General features: G+C 45.4%; 1 protein-coding gene across 3 annotated transcripts in view; it reads left to right on the forward strand.

Annotated features, from left to right (window-relative positions):
• The window catches only part of LOC108937804 (neural-cadherin-like), a 139,645-nt gene that overhangs the window by 115,927 nt on the left and 3,517 nt on the right, over positions 1-20,201 (forward strand). Inside the window, exons 25-32 of one of the 3 annotated variants that reach the window (XM_029257678.1) lie at positions 4,828-4,955; positions 5,351-5,474; positions 6,239-6,419; positions 7,391-7,557; positions 9,829-10,093; positions 10,752-10,932; positions 11,524-11,768; positions 20,020-20,174. In XM_029257678.1, the coding sequence (XP_029113511.1) occupies positions 4,828-4,955; positions 5,351-5,474; positions 6,239-6,419; positions 7,391-7,557; positions 9,829-10,093; positions 10,752-10,932; positions 11,524-11,768; positions 20,020-20,174 (1,446 nt within the window). Of the gene's footprint in view, positions 1-4,827; positions 4,956-5,350; positions 5,475-6,238; positions 6,420-7,390; positions 7,558-9,828; positions 10,094-10,751; positions 10,933-11,117; positions 11,249-11,523; positions 11,769-20,019; positions 20,200-20,201 lie in introns of those variants that run through there. The other 2 variants (XM_018757962.2, XM_029257684.1) reach the window with 2 other exon arrangements.

The raw sequence follows: 20,201 nt of genomic DNA on the forward strand, positions 1-20,201 counted from the left end.
GCAAACCCAAAGAATTGTTGCAGTGCATTCACCGTGGTGGGCTGGGGCTTGTCATGCACTGCCTAGACCTTCTTGAGATCCATTTCAACCAGGATGGAAATGGATCAGCTCAGGATGAAACCCAGGAGAGAGACACAATCCTTATGGAAGAGGCATTTCTCACCTTTCATGAAGACATTGTTATCCAACAACCTCAGCAGAACCAGGCAAACATGTCATATGTGATCGCATTTGGAGAGGGAAGAGATCAGAATGTTGTCAAGATATACTAGAACACACTTGTTGATGAGATCCCCCAACACATGGTTCACAAAAGCTTGGAATACTGAGGGCGCCTTCGCTAAACCAAATAGGAACACGAGATACTTTTAATGGCCCAATAAGGTGCAAAACGCTGTCTTCCATTCATTCCCCCTCCCAAATTCAGACCAAGTTGTATGTGCTGCAACGGTCCAGCTTCGGAAAAATTGTTGCCCCATGCACCTGCTCAAGAGCAGCCATGATGGGGGTAGAGAGTGAGGATACTTAAGATAAGATAACACTTTATTATCTGTTTACACATAAATTTGTCTTGTTCCATGGTAATTTCTTCAGGTCACTAATAATCTATACACAAACGTAATCCCCCATCCTTCATCCCTATGAAAAAGAACCTTGCGGAGGCCAGAGAGGTGGATGGATAAATGATTCTAGAGGTTAAGGCCTCAGAGATGTACTCTTGCATGGAATTCTGCTTGGGTAGGGACAACGGATAGACTCTGGCCATGGGAGGTGAGGGTCCTGGCAAGAGATTGATTGCACAATTCTACGGTCAGTGTGGGGGAAGGGCTGAGGCCCTCGATTTACTAATAACCTCCATGAGGTCATGATAAACATCAGGCACATCGAAGGGTTGCGTAGCCTCTGGACTTTCTGTCATGTCTGGTTCTGGAAGGAAGCGGCGAACCCAAGTGCGGCGCAGTATACGTGGTGTATTCGGGGAAATCCAAGAGAGGAGATCAAAGAATAAGCGATTAGTCTTTGAGGTGTGAACGTCGTTACAGGGAGAATCCAAAAGGCGAAGTCGGTACACAGGCAAGAGGTCGATTATCATAAAGAGGTACTGGATTGTGGGAATAAGGAACAGGATCGGGGAGGGAACAGGAATTAGCTAGGAGGTCGAAACAACAAGGCTGAACAAGATTCTGCATCAGCTGCTGGTCTGACACAGCCTTTTATTCCCCAGTCTGCGTTGCATCCCAGGTGTTCCTTGTAGGCTCTGAGGTGTGGGCGTGGCAGTACCCCCCCCCGGGAATCCAGGAGCGCCCATACAGCATAAGCGGGTGCGCCACCGTCAGGCAGGAATATTGGGGCCGGTGGCGCGGTTGCTGGCTGGTGTAGTGAGGTGACCAAGGGCTTGAGGAAGAACACATGGAACGTTGGATGTTTTCGTAGATGTTGGGACAGTTGCAGGCAATACGAGACCGGGGTTACTCTGCGGGTAATCTTGAAGGGTCCGATGTACCTCGGGCTGAGTTTCTTCGACATGTAGGGTCCTTGGAGACCCCGGTTTGATAACCATACCCTCTGTCCTGGTGTGAGGGAGAGGGGCCACCAATGTCGATCAGCTTGATGCTTGATTCGGGTTTGAGATTCTAGGAGGTGTCGTCTGACAGCTGCCCATACCTCGCTGCTGGTTCGGTACCAGGAGTCCACAGCAGGCACATCGCTGGAGCCCAGTTGCCATGGGAACAGTGGCGGCTGGTACCCTAAGATGCAGTGGAATGGGGAGACACCTGTAGAGGCATCGGTCAGCGTATTGTGGGCATATTCTGCCCACGGAAGATATCGAACCCAGTGATTTGGGTGTTCAAGACAGTAACTTCTGAGGTACCGACCGATATCTTGCTGTAGCCGTTCTACCTGCCCATTAGCTTGAGGGTGGTTTCCCGATGTCATACTCACCATGACCCTGAGTTTTTTCCAAAAAGCCCTCCAGACACGCGATGTGAACTGAGGACCCCGGTCGGACACCATGTCTTCGGGTATACCATAGAGCCAAAATACATGATGAAACAGCAGCTCTGCTGTCTCCAAGGCGGAGGGGAGCTTGGGCAGAGGAATCAAGCGACAGCCCTTGGAAAACCTATCGATTACAGTTAATATGGTGGTCTTACCGTCGGACGGAGGGAGGTCCACCAGGAAATCTAATGCTATATGCATCCAAGGATGGTCGGATACTGGCAGGGGTTCCAGGAACCCTGCCGGACTCTGATTTGAAGCCTTGGACTGAGCACAGACTGGATACGCCCCGGATGTAGTCCTGTACATCCTCCCGGAGGGACGGCCACCAGTAGAACTGCTGTATTCTTGCCTGGGTCTTCCCAAAACCCCGGGTGTCCCGCAGCTGGATGGTCATGGGCCCATTGTAGGAGTGTGGTTCTCAGACCTGGGGGCACGTATTGTTTTCTGGAAGGTTTACCTGGTGGTTCGGGGTCCGCTTGTTGTGCTTGGGCGAGGTCCTGGGTGAAGTCCCACTGAACTGGTGCCACAAAGCAGGATCCTGGCAGGATGTAGTCTGGTTCTGGAACCTCCTGTATTTCATCCTGAAGCCGGGAAAGGGTGTCCGCTTTGATGTGTTTAGGACCTGGTCGGTAAGTGACAGCAAAGTTGAATCGAGAAAAGAACAGTGCCCACCTGGCCTGGCATGTGTTGAGGCACTGTGCTGTCTGCAGATATTGTAAATTCTTATGATCTGTAAGCACCAAAAAGGGTGATGTGCCCCTTCCAGCTAATGTCGCCACACTTCTAGGGCTAACTTGATTGCTAGCAATTCTCTATTCCCTATGTCGTAGTTTCGTTCGGCATCAGACAGTTTCCTGGAAAAAAAAGGCACAAGGATACAACTTCACTGTCTTACCTTGCCTCTGTGAAAGAACAGCGCTTACCCCTGACTCTGAGGCATCCACCTCAACCACGAATGGCAACTCCAGGTCCGGTTGATGCAGGATGGGGGATGTAGAAAACTTGTGTTTGAGGGTTTCAAAGGCTCGTTGGGCTTCTTGGTTCCACGGGAGACGAGGGGTTTTACTTACTGTAAGTGCTGTCAGTGGGGCGACGATCGTGCTGAAGTTCCTGATGAACCGGTGGTAAAAATTGGAGAACCCCAAAAACCGCTGGAGGGCCTTAGTGGTGGTCGGGCGAGGCCATTGCTAGATGGTCTGGACCTTTCCGGGATCCATAGCAATGCCGTCTCGGGTGAGTATGAACCCTAAGAAGGAGACTGGCTGCTTGTGGAATTCACACTTCTCAAACTTCACATATAATCTGTTCTGCAACAGTCTCTGGAGCACCTGTCTGACAGTCAGTACATGCCTGGCCGTCGAATCAGAATAGATCAGGATATCGTCAAGGTATACCAGGACGCCATTGTTGATCATGTCCCCGAGCACATGATTCACAAACGCCTGGAAGACGCTGGGTGCATTTGCAAGACCAAAAGGCATAACCAGGTATTCGTAATGACCCAGGGTGGTACTGAAGGCAGTTTTCCGTTCGTCACCCTCCCGGTTACGAACTAGATTGTATGCACTTCTCAGGTCTAGCTTCGTGAACCACTGCACCTGCTGGATGTTCTCAAGGGCGGCCGTGATCAAAGGCAGGGGATGTGGGTATTTCACGCTAATGCTATTCAGCCCCCGATAGTCAACAACAAGGCTGAACAAGGTTCTGCATCAGCTGCTGGTCTGACGCAGCCTTTTATGCCCCAATCTGTGCTGCTTCCCAGGTGTTCCGTGTCGGCTCGGAGGTGTGGGCGTGGCACTTTTTATGGATGTGGCTCTACAAAGCAGAGACGAACAGGATACGGTACAGCACAAAACCCACAACGCTAATTCCCCGGTGCTCCACAAAAACACAGGGTCATGTTTGGCCAGCTAAGTGTACCCCAGTATGATGGGATTATCAGGTGATTTTATCAGAAAAAAAGATATGTGTTCCTTGTGACATGCCTCTATCTGTGACTGAAGAAGCCCTGTCTGGGACTCCACAACACCTGTTCCCAGTGGTTGCCTGTCCAGTGTGCTAAACCGTAACATCACGGGGTCTGCTCATGGGAGTCCAGCAGAATCCCCTGCGGTGATATGGTGGTCTGGAGCTTCTCTATCTTCACTGAGTCCTTTTTGAAAGGTGAAAACTTCTATCAGCACCACACACTAGGAGACAGGAGATAGGACTCAAGTGCTAAATCCAAGGGACAAGGTGAGAATTGTGGTCAGGGACAGGTGTATTTCAAAGAACCGAAGGACAAGCATTGATCTAAGGGCAAATCTGAGTCGAGGAGCTTAGCAGTAGATGAAGCTGAAAAAGCCAGGATGTAGAGTGATGAGTCTGGGACGGTGAGGGATGGGCAGGGACACGGGTGAGGAAACAGGGCAGTGACAAAGAGGCAGGATCATAGACTGAGGACTTGAGTGAGGCAAGGTAGGAGTCATGTGCACAGAAGGGACAGGTGTCTTGATAAGATTCCATGACCTGGGAGCGGTGGTGTGGCTCCCTTTTTTCTCTGCTGTGCTGATTCCTCCTAGTGTGCCTGGTTGGGGTGTGTTTGGGGGCATAACAGACATCCTGTATGTCTATGTTTCAGCTTGATGAATGTTTACCTGTCGACAACCTTCTCTCTCAATGAATTTGGTCCCTTGTCCATGCTGCCAGTCTCCTGCTACTGTGCTGTTAACTCTGAAATGGGAAGCTCTGGAAGACCCTGAAGTGTCGTCTCATTCTAGCCATGTCTCTGTGTCCTAACTGCTGCTCTGATCAAATGACTGACTATGTGCTCATTCCCAAAAGGAGGTCCAGTTCACATTGGACCGCTGTGCCAGTGGCACAGTCATGGAGATGGAGGGTGTCAGCAACTGGTTGGTGACAGAGGACTACTCCTCCTGTGAGGTCAGCGGAATCACACCCAACCTAGACAGGTAATCTCATCCATCATGGTCCTGCACAGAGCACAAGTGGGAACCACATGAAGATTCCCACGCTTTGCATTGGACACATTCCCACACTCTGCATTGGTCTGAGGTCTGTGATTTCTGTTGGCTGCCACCAAATGTTCTGTCTATTTCCATGTCCCCTTTTTGGTTGTGCTCATTCATTCGTTTAGATGTGCTGAAGATCTGCCAACTCTGTACATTTATTTACATTTACATTTTTTCATCTAGAAGACACTTTTCTCCATACGATGTACATCTCATAGAAAATACTGTAGTCTTGTCATGAGTCTAAATGGCTGAGCAGTTGACCCCTGGCGGTTTTTCTCAGCTGGATGATATCTGTGTCTTGTGGTGCTCTTCTCCCTCTCCAATCATCTTAGGCAACTGAATGTGACCCAGGTGTTGCAGCTGGGTGGAGTTAACGAGAACCTCCCATACATCTACCCACAACTACAACATAAACACTTTACCGGCTGCATCCGCAACCTACTCGTGGATAGTAAGGTACCGTACTGTATCATACTGACTAAACCCTTGTCACGACTTACTTATTCATTGCATATTATTAGTTTTTATAGGCTGTGAAGAGGCAGTGAACTTAGCAGATTCATTTCACTAGGAGATATATTATAAATGACTATATATTTCTGAGTGTATATTTCTTTTCATTACAATAGCTATAATTGCATAAATGTGTGAACTTTCTAAAGAAAATCACACATAATTCATAATTAAAGCCTCATTCACAAGGAATGGACTGTTAAAAAGAGAACGCCACATTCATTTGGTTCAGAACCTCCACCTCTGCTCTGCTTCTGGATTAAACCCCGCCCACAGTAGCATTGCTGACATTTACCATCTTCTTTATTGTACTATGGAAAAGCTTAACAATGAGGAGCTAAAAGGAGGATAGGAGCTGCTGAGACGGAGTATAAAAAGGGGCACTGGTATTTTTCCCGCTCTCTGAGTTTACTTCCCGTCATTCCCATCATTTCAAGTTAAAAGAACGAGGGGTGCAGAAGCAAAGGTGAAGCAAAGTGGAGATACAAAGGGGTTCAACAGAGGAGAGTGTCCGTCAAGTTTCCTGCGACTTCCGTTCCCCACCGCTCTTTCATCTGAGCCACAATGCAGAAGAAAAAGTGGCATGGTAAAAAACTGATTTTCTTTTAAACACTGTATTTCAGCTGGACACCTCTCCCCCCCTCCCTCTCTGTCTCTTTTCTCTATTCTGTCTTGTCTCTCGAACCTTCTGCCCACCCACCCTCCAGCTGTATGACCTGGGCTCCCCCGCAGACTCACAGGGCAGCTCCCCTGGCTGTGTGCTGACTGACGGCAACTGCGCGAGCATGGGATACCCCTCCTGTGGCCCCCGTGGGCGCTGTCTGAGCGAGTGGGGTTCTTTCAGCTGCCAATGTGTGCCTGGGTTCAGCGGGCAGCAGTGTGAGCAAGGTACGTCCTGCAGGGCCGAGTCCACACCCTTGCAGTCCTCACACCACCACACCTGTCAAAGTTCCATTCATGGTCTTGTATTCAGTTTAGTTTCAAATCAATTTATTTTAACAGAGTGCTCTTCTCTTCTCTTCTCTTCTCTTCTCTTCTCTTCTCTTGTCTTCTCTCCTCTTCTACTCACCAAGGTGACACCAACTGCTGAACAAGGTTCAGGATACAATACAGTACAGAATACAGTGAACAGAGTGAAGATACAGTACTGTATTGTATTGTCCCATATTATAATCCCTCACCCTGCCAATGTACATTATTGTAGCAAGAGAGCACTGTAGCACAAACATTGCATTGTATTTGTCTAATACATGTGACCACAAAGCTTGAAAACTTGAACTTTGAAATGGAATACAGAGCAGCAGTTATACATTACTAGTTGAATTAGACAGCTGGCAGCTGAGGAGAGGAAACAAAAAACTGCCAAACTGGGAGAGAATTAAACTTGTGGGGCTCCAAGTATCTGTGATCCCCCCAAATGGCATTTTACTGTGAGACGGGGGCCTGTATGGATGAGTCTGGAATATATTGTAAATCCAGTGTGTCTTTCAGGCAGAGATATAGTTCATGGAAGATAAGATAGATATCCAGGGCTCTGCCTGCTGATGCCTTTCATCCAGACTGTAACCAGAATGTTGAACTTGGCGTGGCAGTGTACTGGAAGCCAGTGGAGAGAGAGACAAGAAGGGGAGACTCATCGGAACTCTTTCGCAGCTCCACACTTGGAGTAAAGGACGACTAGCTGCTCAAGCTCATGGCTCCACTGTTTAATTTGACAAGATTACCATGTTTCTTACCTGGGATTTTTGCAGCTTCTATTTGTTCATAGATCAGGTTTCACACAAGAGCCACACCCACTAAACACCTGTTAATTAATGAAAATGAGCAGCGAATTTATCTATGGTGTTTGTGATTGGCAGAGGTCCCAGCCTACTCCTTTGATGGGCGGAGTCACCTCCACTTCCAGCTCGGCTTCTTAGTGCCGACCCGGCGGACCCAGGTGCAGGTGCTGGTGAGGACCCGGAAGGCCGGTGGTGCCATCCTCAGCCTGACCTCGGTGGAGCAGAGCGAGTACTTGCGACTCGAGGTGAGCAAGTTGGAGCCCATCCTCACGAACACCTGATGGAAAGCAATGGTCCTTCACAGGCACAGTAATAATAAGGGGCTGTGCAGGGGCTTATTTGGATTCATAATATTATATTTGAATGTTGTGTTATGAGTATAATATGCTTTGCTGTGGTATCAGGTGGCCTTTCTTTTCTTTTCCAGAATTAATTGTAAATTAGATTGGAAATTGGATCAGGACAGATACATACACACACACACACACACACACACACACACACACACACACACACACACACACACACATGCTGAGGTCTTTAACAACAGTGAGAAGGTCTGTGATTGACCCCTTCCTCCCAAGTCACTGAGCAGGTAAACAGGCTGAAGATACCCACACTTTTGGGGTTGAGTTATCCAACCAGTCATTTCCAAGAGCTGATTTAAAGTTTTTATGAATTACAAACCACCTATTGACAGAGGTTTGGTTGGTGTGCATCTGTGTGTATGTGCACGTGCCCATGCACCTACTATAATGGAGGTCTTGACTTCTGACACAAGAACTGCAAAGGGCAAGCAGGACACCTAGGTTTGCACACCCTAAGGAAGAAGAGGTGAGGACAAAGAGAGAGACCCACAAATGGATCCCATTTTCCACATTGTGTTAAACCCTAGCAGTTGAGGGATTTGGATGAACCCATCACTGTGGGTGGTTTGAGGTCTTGCTTCAGGGGTGTGGCCATGTTTACTTCCTGTACAAACTAGGGTCAGGTTGAGGTGATGCAAGGCTGCTACAGTGTACTTTCATACTGATAAAGCTCCATATCTACTGTCAACCAGCCGCTCAACCCAGCACTATTAATAGAGCATCAAGAAACCTTGGAAGGAATAGATCTCTTCTGAAAAGCGACCTCCAGGCCATTTTAACATGTCTGCTAACACGTTATTTTTGGTCCTTTTTTGTTTGTTTGTGTGAGTGCAAGATGTAGGCGGTGATGCTGACAATGAGGAAAGCATCATGTTTTGGGGTTGGTGTGGTGTACTGTGGGGGAGTTTCACCTGTGACAGCCTCTTTTATCCTTCCATGTTAAAAAAAACAAAATGGGATTTTCTAAATTATTCTCAGTGGGACAGTCATAGATGTTGTTTTGAAACTGAAATGAAGGCTTTAGGGATGGCTGATGGCGAAGCATGTTCTTGTCCTTCATGTCAATTTTCCCTCTTTCACACATGTATGTTTTCAGTGTGGGATTTGAATGAGGGGTTTGTTTTAGAGGACGGAAACCAAAAATCTTGGTCTTAGCATGAGAGTGGAGGTCAATAGCAGCTCCACTTAACATGGTGTAGGCCTGTGGTCACCATCCCTCATCCTGACAGCAGCTAAGATGTGTGGGCTTTTGTTCCAGCGTTCATCAAGGAGTCAGTCGCACTCAATAAATCCAGTAATTGTCCTGCATGAAATGTAAAAATAAAAACTGCAAGCTCTTCAGATCTGGTGTGAAAGGCACCTCAGGGTCATTGTACTGACGTTAAAGTACATGGTCACTTTACTTTTTCCAAAAAGTGCTGAAATTGAGTGATTTTATCTGATTCTCTCTAATAAGGCAATGTTTGGAATGGAAGCCTGTACTCCCTGCCAACTGCCAGGACAAGCACTGGCGATCCCTGGAGTCAACTTTTCCCAGAATCCTGTTCTTTTTGTGGTCCACACTAAAGGGGAACCAGGGCAGGGGGATGCTGATTATTTTGCAAACTTATGTACATTGTCTTTGGATGATATGTATAGGTGTGGATGGGGTCTTTATGGAATCCAGATTGATGAAATGACTCATACTAGAAGCTGCTGGTATGGTGACGGATGTCAAATTAAGAAAGAATTAAGATGGCACTGAACAATACAGTCCTAATGCCTTGACCCAAAAGAGTGTTTTGACAACAAAGTGTTTGAGTTTTTGACATATTTTGAGTTATGTTAAGTTCTAGAACATTCTGTTCAGTTTTATTGAGTTATGTTGACTTTTGTTGAGTGCTGTTGACTTCTGCTGAGAGCTGCTGAGTTCTGGTGAGCTCTGTTGAAATGTGTTGAGTTCTTGTCACATCTGTGGAGTCCAGCTCATTTTTAAAAACTTCTTTTTAATTTTTTTTGTTGAGTGCTGTTGAGTTCTGCCGAGTTCTGTTTTGAGTGCAGAGCTGGTGCATGGCAGCACAGATCTAGATCTCGGACAGATATCTTGTCTTTTTGTTCTATATGTCTCTTGGTCTGGATCATCACATGTTCTGGATCCTTCCACCTCAGATCTCTCAGGGTCTGCTGACAACCTTCTACAACCTTGGTGACGGGGACCATAGCCTGACCCTTCCCTCCCATCGCCTTGATGACGGCGAGTGGCATGAAGTGCGGCTGGACCGCCACGACAATGAGTTCACCTTGTATGTGGACGGCGGTGGTGGACGACGAGAGGTGACATCTGCTCCAGGGCGGAGTCGGGAAATCATCGTGGACCCTGGTGCCTTGCTTCTGGGAAATGTCTTCCCCACAAGTCATAACAAGAGCTTCCAAGGTATCGCCACACAGTCCAGGCAGAGCAATTAATTCAGATGTTTCAAAGAAGGCCCTCTGCATCATGGTGGAGTGCGATGCAGCGTAATTATGAATGATTAATATGAAAAGATTAGTTAATAAGTGAAGTGGTCCTTGATATAAAGTGTGGTGCCACCGCAGGGAAGGCATGCTGGCGGCTCATGCTGACACAGCACAGTGTCAATACAAGCTCCGCCAAGTGAGTGCTGCTGGGGACGTGCTACACGGAAGCCTCTTTGTGCAAGAAGAGCGACAGGAGCACCGGGGAGAGATCCCCGTGCGCTGTGTGGCAGACAGCAGTGCCCCAGGCACAAGCACATATTTTGTGTATTCATTAAATGAGCCATTAGGAACATTTCCATCAGAGGGGAACGAGGAGCATGCATGTGTGTGGGTGTGTGCATGTGGGTGTGTTTGAATACACGGCCATCTTTGAGCATCTGCGTTTGTGTCTTGCAGCGTTTGCCATTGTATGAGTATGATTTTGAGGGTGTGTGAGAATGCGTGCGTGTCTTTGTGAGGTTGTGCATTTGAGCAACTATACATGTTTGTGTGTGTGTGTGTGTGTGTGTGTGTGTGTGTGTGTGTGTGTATGTGTGTGTGTGTGAGAACACTGTCTCCCTCTGTCCACCCCTCAGGCTGCATGCAGGACCTGCGGCTGAACGGCCGCTACGTGCCCCTAGACGGGCATCCTGCTGAGGGCGTGTGGCTTTTGGGCTCCCAGGGTTTATCCCAGGGCTGCTCCTCTGACTCCTGCAAGGGGCACCAATGCAGCCCACCCTTTACCTGTGTGGACCTGTGGAGGATCCACGAGTGTCGGTGAGTCCTCCACACCAACTCTTCCTGACACACATTTCGCACACCGGCTTGTGTTGAGGTTTGAAGCATGTTGGTGTTTTTCCCCACATCCTCTGCAAGCAAGGCTGTGCCACTTCTTGTTTCTTAGATGACCCTGATTTCAGCAGTAAAAAAGAGATCTGTGACTGGCTTGCCTCTGCCTGCAGGGGGAGCTGCTGATTCACCCTTGGGTAAACTCGGCAGGACTTATGGGCTCTAATTGAAGAGGTCCTCATTTTATCTCCATCTCTGATCTTCCTCTCTGGCTCCATGACAAGTTTTGATGCCTCAGGGAGGGAAAACTTGAAAATACAGTGCTGGGAATTCATAAAAGAAGTGCTGCTGTGGAAAATTCCAGCTGATTCCAATCAATTTTTCCATCATTGGTCATTACAGTTGGTAATTGAAGGCTGCTGCTTGGTATGATGGGTTGTGGAGTTCAAGTATCTTTGAGTCAAGACAGTTTTCTCTCAATCATGTAGGTGTGTAGCGGCGTATTGGACTCACTGGAGTTCAGTTCCAGGTGAAAATATGCCCCCCCACATGCCCCACATCTTCTTCCTGTTTCTTCAGGTGCCCTATGGGCCACATCGCCACAGAAAACGCCACAGGGAAGTTCTGCGTGTACACACCATGCGCCAGCCGGCCATGCCACCGTGGCACCTGTATTGCCCAGTCACCATCCCAGTTTTTATGCCGCTGCCCTGAGGGCTACAGGGGACGCCACTGTGAGGTCACACTGGCCATCTACCGTGACGACCTGGGTCTCAGCTTCAGCTCCATGTTTGCCATCTGCATCTGCTTCCTGGCTCTCCTAGGTAGCTATGTCAACTATGTGCTGTACTACCTGTGGTGAGCGGTTCCATCCAGTGACCTCCAGCTACCTGCATGTGGATTCATGCTTCACTCACTCCTCACTGTTCTGGGCTCTGCTGTCCTCATGTCCCTGCTTTATGGTTCCCATCTGTGCTGTTTTGCTTTAATTCATTAACACATTTATGATTCATTGTGCAGCAGATGTGTTTTGTTTGTATTTTAATTGTCGGTTGATCTGCACAAGACTGGACAGATCAGTGGATCATAATTTTATTTTAAAATGTATTTCTCAGAGTTTAAAAAGTAGAGACATAGATGCAAATGTATGATTCTTAAGTGCAGTTAGTTTCTTTCCACCATATGAACCAATGTTCATCACGTGAATAGTAGCATGAAACTTTATCCGAATACCCAATATTCTAAATCACCATCCTAGTAATAATTTATTTTTTTTGAGATACATTTATACACACACATTTTCAGAACCGCTTGTCCCATATGGGGTTGTGGGGAACCGGAGCCTACCCAGTAACACAGGGCGTATGGCCAGAAGGGGAGGGGACACACCCAGGACGGGACGCCAGTCCGCCGCAAGGCACCCCAAGCGGGACTCGAACCCCAGACCCACCAGAGAGCAGGACCCGGTCCAACCCACTGCGCCACCGCACCCCCCAATACATATATATATATATATATATATATATATAAACATTTACGTTACTTATATCATGGATCATAATATTTATATATTATGATATATATATCATAATATACTATATCACGGATCCTAATATTCTTATGCACCATTCTCCTGCCTCTCATTAAGGTCATTAGTAATTTTTCTCCTTAGTGGTAGGGTAATGGGCAAAATTCAGTTCAGTTCAGTTTATTTTTATAAAGCATTTATCTCATCAAAGTGACACCAAGCACTGAATGAAGTACAGGATATGATTATGGTAATATACAATGAAGATATGGTACAGAGTAGCAGCAGTTATAGATAACTAGCAGGATAAGCCAGCTGGCAGCTGAGAAGAAAACAATAAAAAACTCCCACTGTGAAGGAGAAGAGAAAGGTAAGCCTCAGCGGTTCCAAGTCCCAGTGTCTGCCCACCCCAAATGGGCATTGCAGTTGGTGTGGAGATTGGTGAGGTAAGGTGGTGCCAGTTCATTGAGCACCTATAAGTTAGCAATAGTATTTTGAAATTGCATCTATATGCGATGGATAGCCAGTGAGGAGAGTGAAAAACTGGCATTATAGAGTAATTTTTCTCTGAGAAAAACTGGTCAGAAACCAAAGAACGGAGACTAGGGACGAAGAAGACTGGTATATAGGCACAGACAGGATGGTTTTCTCAGTGAGATTCCGCAAATGCAAAGGGGCTGAGGAGAGTCTTTCAAAGGTGAATGCTCTGATTGCTGCCAGGTGCTTGATTGGTGTCAGTTGCTGTCGACTGTGGTGCGGGCATAGACGTGACAATAATATAACCTAGCATTAATACATATAAGGAGAATGGCCCTAGCACTGAATCCCAAGGTACCCCATATCGGAAGATGAGAAAGATGAAACATGTTTGCTTAAAAAATAACTATTTCAATATTTCAGGTAGTTTGCAAATATACAACTAAAATACAACAGAAAAAATCATTTTATTAACTGTAAGGAGCTGTCCTGTATGTTGCAGGAGATGCTTTGTGTGGCACCAGTCTTTGTTATACTTCTCTTCACATGTGTCAAAAAATATACATCAGATATATCGGAACAAGCAGTCAATTGCATGACCATTGTATGGTCTCCCCCCATTAGTTCTCAATTACTCAAAGGACACAGGTTCAAATGGAACCTTCCGTTGTGGTACCCTTGAACGAGGTACTTACCCTGAATTAATATAGCAAAGATTACCCAGCTGTATAAAGGGTACTATCATGAATCAGTGTAAGCACCATGACACTGTTACTTGCTTTGGAGAAAAGCATCAGCAAAATACACACACACGTAAATGAGATGATGACCTACTTATTGACCGAAGCTTCATATTTGTTAATTGCTGGATTTGCAAGCACCCAGTGTTCTGTTTGTTTAGGCCTGCAGAAAGTGGAATTAATGCTCTCTGATTTGAGCCAGAATGGAAATGAGCTGAATGGCATCTCCAGCGAGACTTCAGAAGTGGAAATAGGTTCCTCCAGTTTCTTATGGGTCGGAAACCCTCCCTCCTGCCAGTTGGGAAAGCCAAGTGTGCAAATATGTGGTGAAAAGGTGAATAAAAGTGCGTGAGGTTGCACTTCCCCCCATCAGCAGCAGTACACTGGGCACCACAGCTCCTTTTACCGTAGACTTCGGGCTTATCACTGGAGTGCTCCACCTCACCGGCAGCCCCCTGGCTGCCCACTGAAAACCTCTTAGGCATTCCACTCCCTGTTTATCTTCCCACACACATCTCCATGTGTTGTGTTGTTCAGTAACAGGTTGAATGTCTGCTGGTCCTCCCTGGCACTTACTGTAAAGGAAAGGGTAGGAGCTTGGACCATCAGGAGGCCCTCTGCAGAGTTTTTTTCCAGCAGGAGAAGGTCACTCTGCTCCTCCCATGATGCTCAGGTGGTTAGCAGGTAGAGCAGTCATCCTGGTAACTACCACATGTCCAGTGCAGTTTTGAATATCTGTTGGGTCAAACTGACGACCTGTGTCAGCATTGTGTTTCTCATAGGTAATGGAATCACCGTTATATATATAAAACAGGAGCAGGCTGGGGTGAGGGCTGGGTGCTGCATGGAGATGTGAGTCAGCAACTCACTGTAACCTTACTTTACAGACACAGCAGGGACCAGAAATTTGTGACCACTAAGTCACAATTAATAAGCACTCAAAATTCAGTTGTCCCTCAATTTATTTTCACGTTAGGTTCTGTGAAAATCTCGGCTATAGCTAGGTACTGTATACAGTGTGTGTATATATACATATATATATATATATATATACTCTGTGAAATGTTATACTTGGATATTTTCATTAACTACAAGCTACAATGAAAGTAAAACTAATTCCAAATGACTGACATAAAAAAGCATATTGTCTCCAAATTGCTGTTACATGGCAGTTACTGGTTGCTTCATCCCATAAACATGAACAAAGATCTTCATCTTGTTATTGATCAAATTCAGGAACAGAAGAGAGGAGCTATAAACACTGGAAGTGAGTTGATTTAAAGCAATCCCATACTTCTAGTGTGACTGAGTGCATTTTACTGCTGTCTCCCTGCTCTGCAGTTTGTTTTCACTGTGCTACAGACAGCAATTTTATAACAGAAGATAAGAAAATGCAGTCAAGAATAAATACAGTTCACCCTTGAACAATGCGGGGGTTAGGGGCACCGACCCCCCGTGCAGTCAAAAATCCACGTAGAACTTTTGACTCCACAAAAACTTAACTACTAATAGCCTACTATTGACCGGAGGCCTTACTGATAACATAAACAGTCGACTAACAGATATTTTGTACGTAATATGTAGTATATACTGTATTCTTACAATAAAGCAAGCTAGAGAAAAGAAAATGTTAAGAAAATCATAAGGAAAATACATTTACAGTACTGTAGGCCTACTGTAAGAACTGCTCACGCCGAGATGATTAGCGTCATCCTACAAACCATGCAGAACAGCAGTTCTTTTGTAGACTGTAACTTTAAAAAAAATTACTTATTATAATAGATTTGTGTAATATTTATTTTAGTTAATGAGAAAATAGATAAATTATGCCAATATTTCATGCATTTTGACATACTAGGTACTAGACATAATTTTTTCTTTGGATTTGTAGCCTTCTGTGCATTGTCTGCATTTTACGTATGTGAGTAAAGTTTTACAAAATCTTTACTTTTTATTTTTTCTTAAGAGATGTGTTTAATTTATGGTAGTAAACGATAAAATAGGGTAACTAATTATTACAGTAGTACTACACTTAATTTTATGCAGTTATGATTTAATGCTGCACCTTTACGGTTTTGGGGGGGTGCGGTGGCACAGTAGTCTTGGCCAGGGCCTGCTCTGTGGTGGGTCTAGGGGTCAAGTCCTGCTTGGGGTGCCTTGAAGTGGTGTCCCATCCAGGGTGTGTCCCCGCTGTGACCCCGCTCGGGACAAGCAGTTATAGACTATGTGTATGTGACAGAGAGAAATCTTTACATTTGTTTATATTTCTCTTGACTGCGAATGGTTCAGCCATGTACGGTCTGTAAGTGTTTGTGTGCATAAGTTTTGATCAATTTTAACTTTTTATAATAGATTTGTCGATATTTTATGGTATTAAATGATAAAATAGGCTAGTATCTACATATATTTTAAGCATTCGTGACATACCTAACTTTTTCTTAATTTTTTCGATATTTCTAGGCTACACGGATCATCTGAGAGTTTTTTTTTTTTCAAATTCGAAATTGTCGCAAATCTCCACAAAATTTTCCAGTATATTTATTGAAAAAAATCTGTGTATAAGTCAGTCAGTGCAGTTCAAACCTTTGTTGTTAAAGGATCAACTGTCAATGGTAAAATATCTGTATTTCTGAAAATCTGTACTCAATTTCATCAGAGGGAACCAGTGTACTGCAGCAGGTGGGACCTTACAAATGGCCATACACACTTGAGCTTTAGGATCAGATGGCTTAATGCTGTTGGTTCTCCATGCATCAAGGTCATCTGGCTCTGGGTTTCAGCTAAAAGATGGCATGGAGTTCTTGGGTGTATTACACATACCAGTAACGCAGTCTCTATTCAACTCATCCCATCCCATCCCACCTTCCACTATCCATTGCATCCCACTCCTCCTTCCTTCTGTCATCCACTTCTCTGGTCTGTTCTCAACCTTCCACCTGTAACACATGTAAATTAAGAGAGTTATGTTTATTTGAGGTTACAGAAGGAGCCCCTTTCTGTGAGACTCCATCCACACTTGGTAATGCCTTAAGCCACTAAGTAAGTGATTTAAAATGTGCCTGTTATTTTTATCAGGAGAAACAATAAAACTGAACATGTAAACCCTTTTTTGTCTCATTTCCATCCTTTTCATCCCATTTCTTTGAACGCTCTTGCACTCATTGCATGCCTTTCATTTGTTGGAACCCTTCTGGCTCATATGTTATCAGGCATGAGAATTAAACATGCGTGTTGTACCTGAATTAACCAGTGTGTCCACAGCTGTGGTGGGTATAGATCAGAGCACCATATGATCTCTGTGGAAGGAATTATTAGTACTAAATGTGGTCTTGTAGCTGGACACAGAGTATAAGCAACTAATTCCATTTGAGGTTCAGTTGGACGCCACTCTTGGTGTTTCTGGGGGAATGTTTGATCCCCAATCAAGGTAGAATGGTCCATGCACGGGAAGTGAAAACGGGAAAGTGGCAAGAGGCAGTTTATGTGGGTTGTTGTGTGCCCTGGATCAATGGACAGTCATGATTGCAATAAAATGTAGTGGAATGAGCTCCCTGGGTCCCTGAGAGCTGCTGAGTCCCTCCCACATTCAAGAAGGGTCTTATCTCTTCTAGTACCATCTCTTTCAGAGCCACTTCTCTCCTGATAACTACATAAGTGCGTATGACACCATATGCTATGCTTATCTATGTATTTGCTATTTGAATGTCACTGCTATAGGTAGCTAGTTGAAGGATGTGAACCAGGAACATGGTGGTATCAGAAGCACAAGCTGTGCATAAAAAGTTGAGTTAATGTACTATTACTGTATGTATGTTAATGGTAAATGTAACCTTTTTCACCCAAAGTACAGAGATTAGCATTCACCTGCATCTCAAACTGAACCACCTGAGGTTCCAATCTTCCCTTTACTTGTAGCATCATATTCATTATCTGAGGAATGGACTGAAAAACAGTTTCCACCCACATGTACAGTAGAGGTTGGCACACACATCACTTGGTGGATAGGTGAGAAGGTGACCCCTGAATCAATGCCTCTTTTCTGTTTTACCCTACTGTAGCACCCCACATTGGGTGACCGCTGCCCCCCACTACATTAGCCTAGTTCAGAAAGGGTTTCAGAGGGAATGGAATCAGAGAAACTGTGGTGTCTTTGTTCCTTTTGACACAGGCGCACGTCCTTGTGAACGATGCAGGTAGGAGATCATGAGCCCCCTTACAGGGGTATAGTCCAACAAGTGAATACCACACAGGACCCACAGGTGCAGCAAACTTACCAGTTGTTGAACTTGAATTACTTTAATAATATGTAATAGCACTGATAGATGAAGGGTAAGTGCTCTTTGGTTAACACTCCCTGCTGCTGGCTTGAAATAAAAAAATAAACACAAGGGGCCCAGTGAGTGGAGGAACACTTAAGTAGCAGAAGCTGGCTGAAGAGGAGGTTAGGATGTTGTTGGAGGGGGATGTCCTGCCCTTGAAGGATTGTTAACCATGTTTGCGAACGTGCAAATCCAGAAATGGTAGAGGTCCCTTTGGATAAGCCACAGGGTAATGGAATGATGAAACACCACGGTACAGCCGGAGAGAGGTGAGAAGCCCGCAAGACCACAGCACAGCTCTCCATAAACAGCATTACGGATTGATGCAGTGCAGCTTTGCCTGAGCTCCTTGCTGGACGTGACTAACTTATTGAGAGGTGTTTTCATTTTATCGGACCTTTGCTGGATTTATTGCCGTAAATATCCTGCAGCATTAATGGTTAAAGCGTAGAAGTGAACGATATAGTTAGTGTTGGAGAAATCAAATGAATAATGCAGAGAAGGTGATTGCAGAGCCCTTTTCCTGGCTCCTTGAACCGTTCTTTAAATGATGTCTTCAGCTCAGCAAACTCTCTGTTGCTGTCTCACCCCTTGGCCGTTTAACGTCAACACAACTGTTCCAAAACTGCTGCGGCAAGAGTGTCGCCAACCCCAAGGTCAGTGCAACCAGCAGTAGAATAGGAAATAGTAAACTGAATAAACTTGGCTTGCCAGGTAGTGCTGGGTTCAAGGAGTGGCAGTGGGCAGTTTTGTAAATCTCTTTATTTCCCATGTGTAGAAAGCACACAAACCAAGCAGAATAAGAGTATCACCTATGAAAGCCATCCATTAAGACTGTGAAAAGAAGGAAAACGGCACCAAAACCGATACAAAGCAAAGACATGAAAACCAAAACACCAGATAAACTCACCGTCCAGTTCTTAAGTCAACTGGTACTGCAAAAACATCTGGGCTTTCATCTTTTAGCCATTTATTGGTTGATTGGCCATACCTGTTCCAAGTCTCAGTTTTGGGGACTGGATGTGGCCAGGCTGGAGCTTTGGTTTTTGAAATCCATCAATGCATCAGCCCATCAATCCATCAGTTCATCAGTCCAGCAGTCCATCAGTCCATCCAAGCATGGCAGTCTGAATACCATCTGTAAACAGGACAGTCTCCCAACTGCATCAGTGTGGTAAAATGGCAAAATATTATAAGCTTTGGATGAAAACATGTGCTGAAGAAATTTAAAAAATGGAATTTGAGTGATATAAAGCAGCCCATCTGTCGCTTCTAGCCTCTTCATTGCAGTCTCAGCCTAAGGAGATTCACAGATTTCTCAGGGCAGGAAGGTGTGTTATGGATACTCTGCAGGATTTCAAAATCCCCACTGCAGTGTCTACCTCTGAGAGGAAAAACGGCTTTTCACAGTAACACATTTACATATCACATATTAATTCATAAAACTACATAAAACATAAAACTTGGAGGAAGTTGCTGGTGACAAAATAGCCAAGGACATTTGCTAAGAAAGGGGCGTTTTCACATTCATGTTCTACATTGAGATGATAAACACAGAAGCCATATGTGTATCAGTGTGTATCAGTATGTATCAGTGTATATCTATGCGTATCACTATGTATGTAAGTGTGTATCTGTGTATATCAGTATGAATCAGCTGTGTATCAGGGTGTATTAGTGTGTTCAGCCCAAGGACTGCAGGGCAGGTTGGGTCTGGCAATGAGCAAGTGTGTACATGAGGTTCAGGGAGCTAGACATGCTGAATGGTGGGATGGAGAATTATGGTGTTTGGTTTGTAGTAGCGATCACATTTTATGGCTCCCTTCTAAATATTACTGTGGTAAATGGAGCTATTCAAGGTAAACAGAAGTGATAATGATGTTAGCTGCTCACCTGCCCTTTTATTCTTTCATCCTGCTACTACATTATCCTGAAGCGTGTGTCTGTATTTCCAAAAAGGTGTTAAGATGCTCCTCTCTCTACCCCTCTCTCACTCTGCGGCACCCCCTAGTGCTCTTGCTGGGCATCTTCCTGTGGACACGCTGGAGGTCCTACAAGGGGTTAAAAGAGGGTGTGTACCACGTATCAGCACACCACGACGGCTGGGAGGACATCCGTGAGAATGTGCTCAACTACGACGAGGAGGGCGGAGGGGAGGAGGACCAGGTAGGGATTCCCTCCAAGGTCCAAGGT

Source organism: Scleropages formosus, chromosome 1 (assembly GCF_900964775.1).
Source record: "Scleropages formosus chromosome 1, fSclFor1.1, whole genome shotgun sequence".
Classification (NCBI taxonomy): domain Eukaryota; kingdom Metazoa; phylum Chordata; class Actinopteri; order Osteoglossiformes; family Osteoglossidae; genus Scleropages; species Scleropages formosus.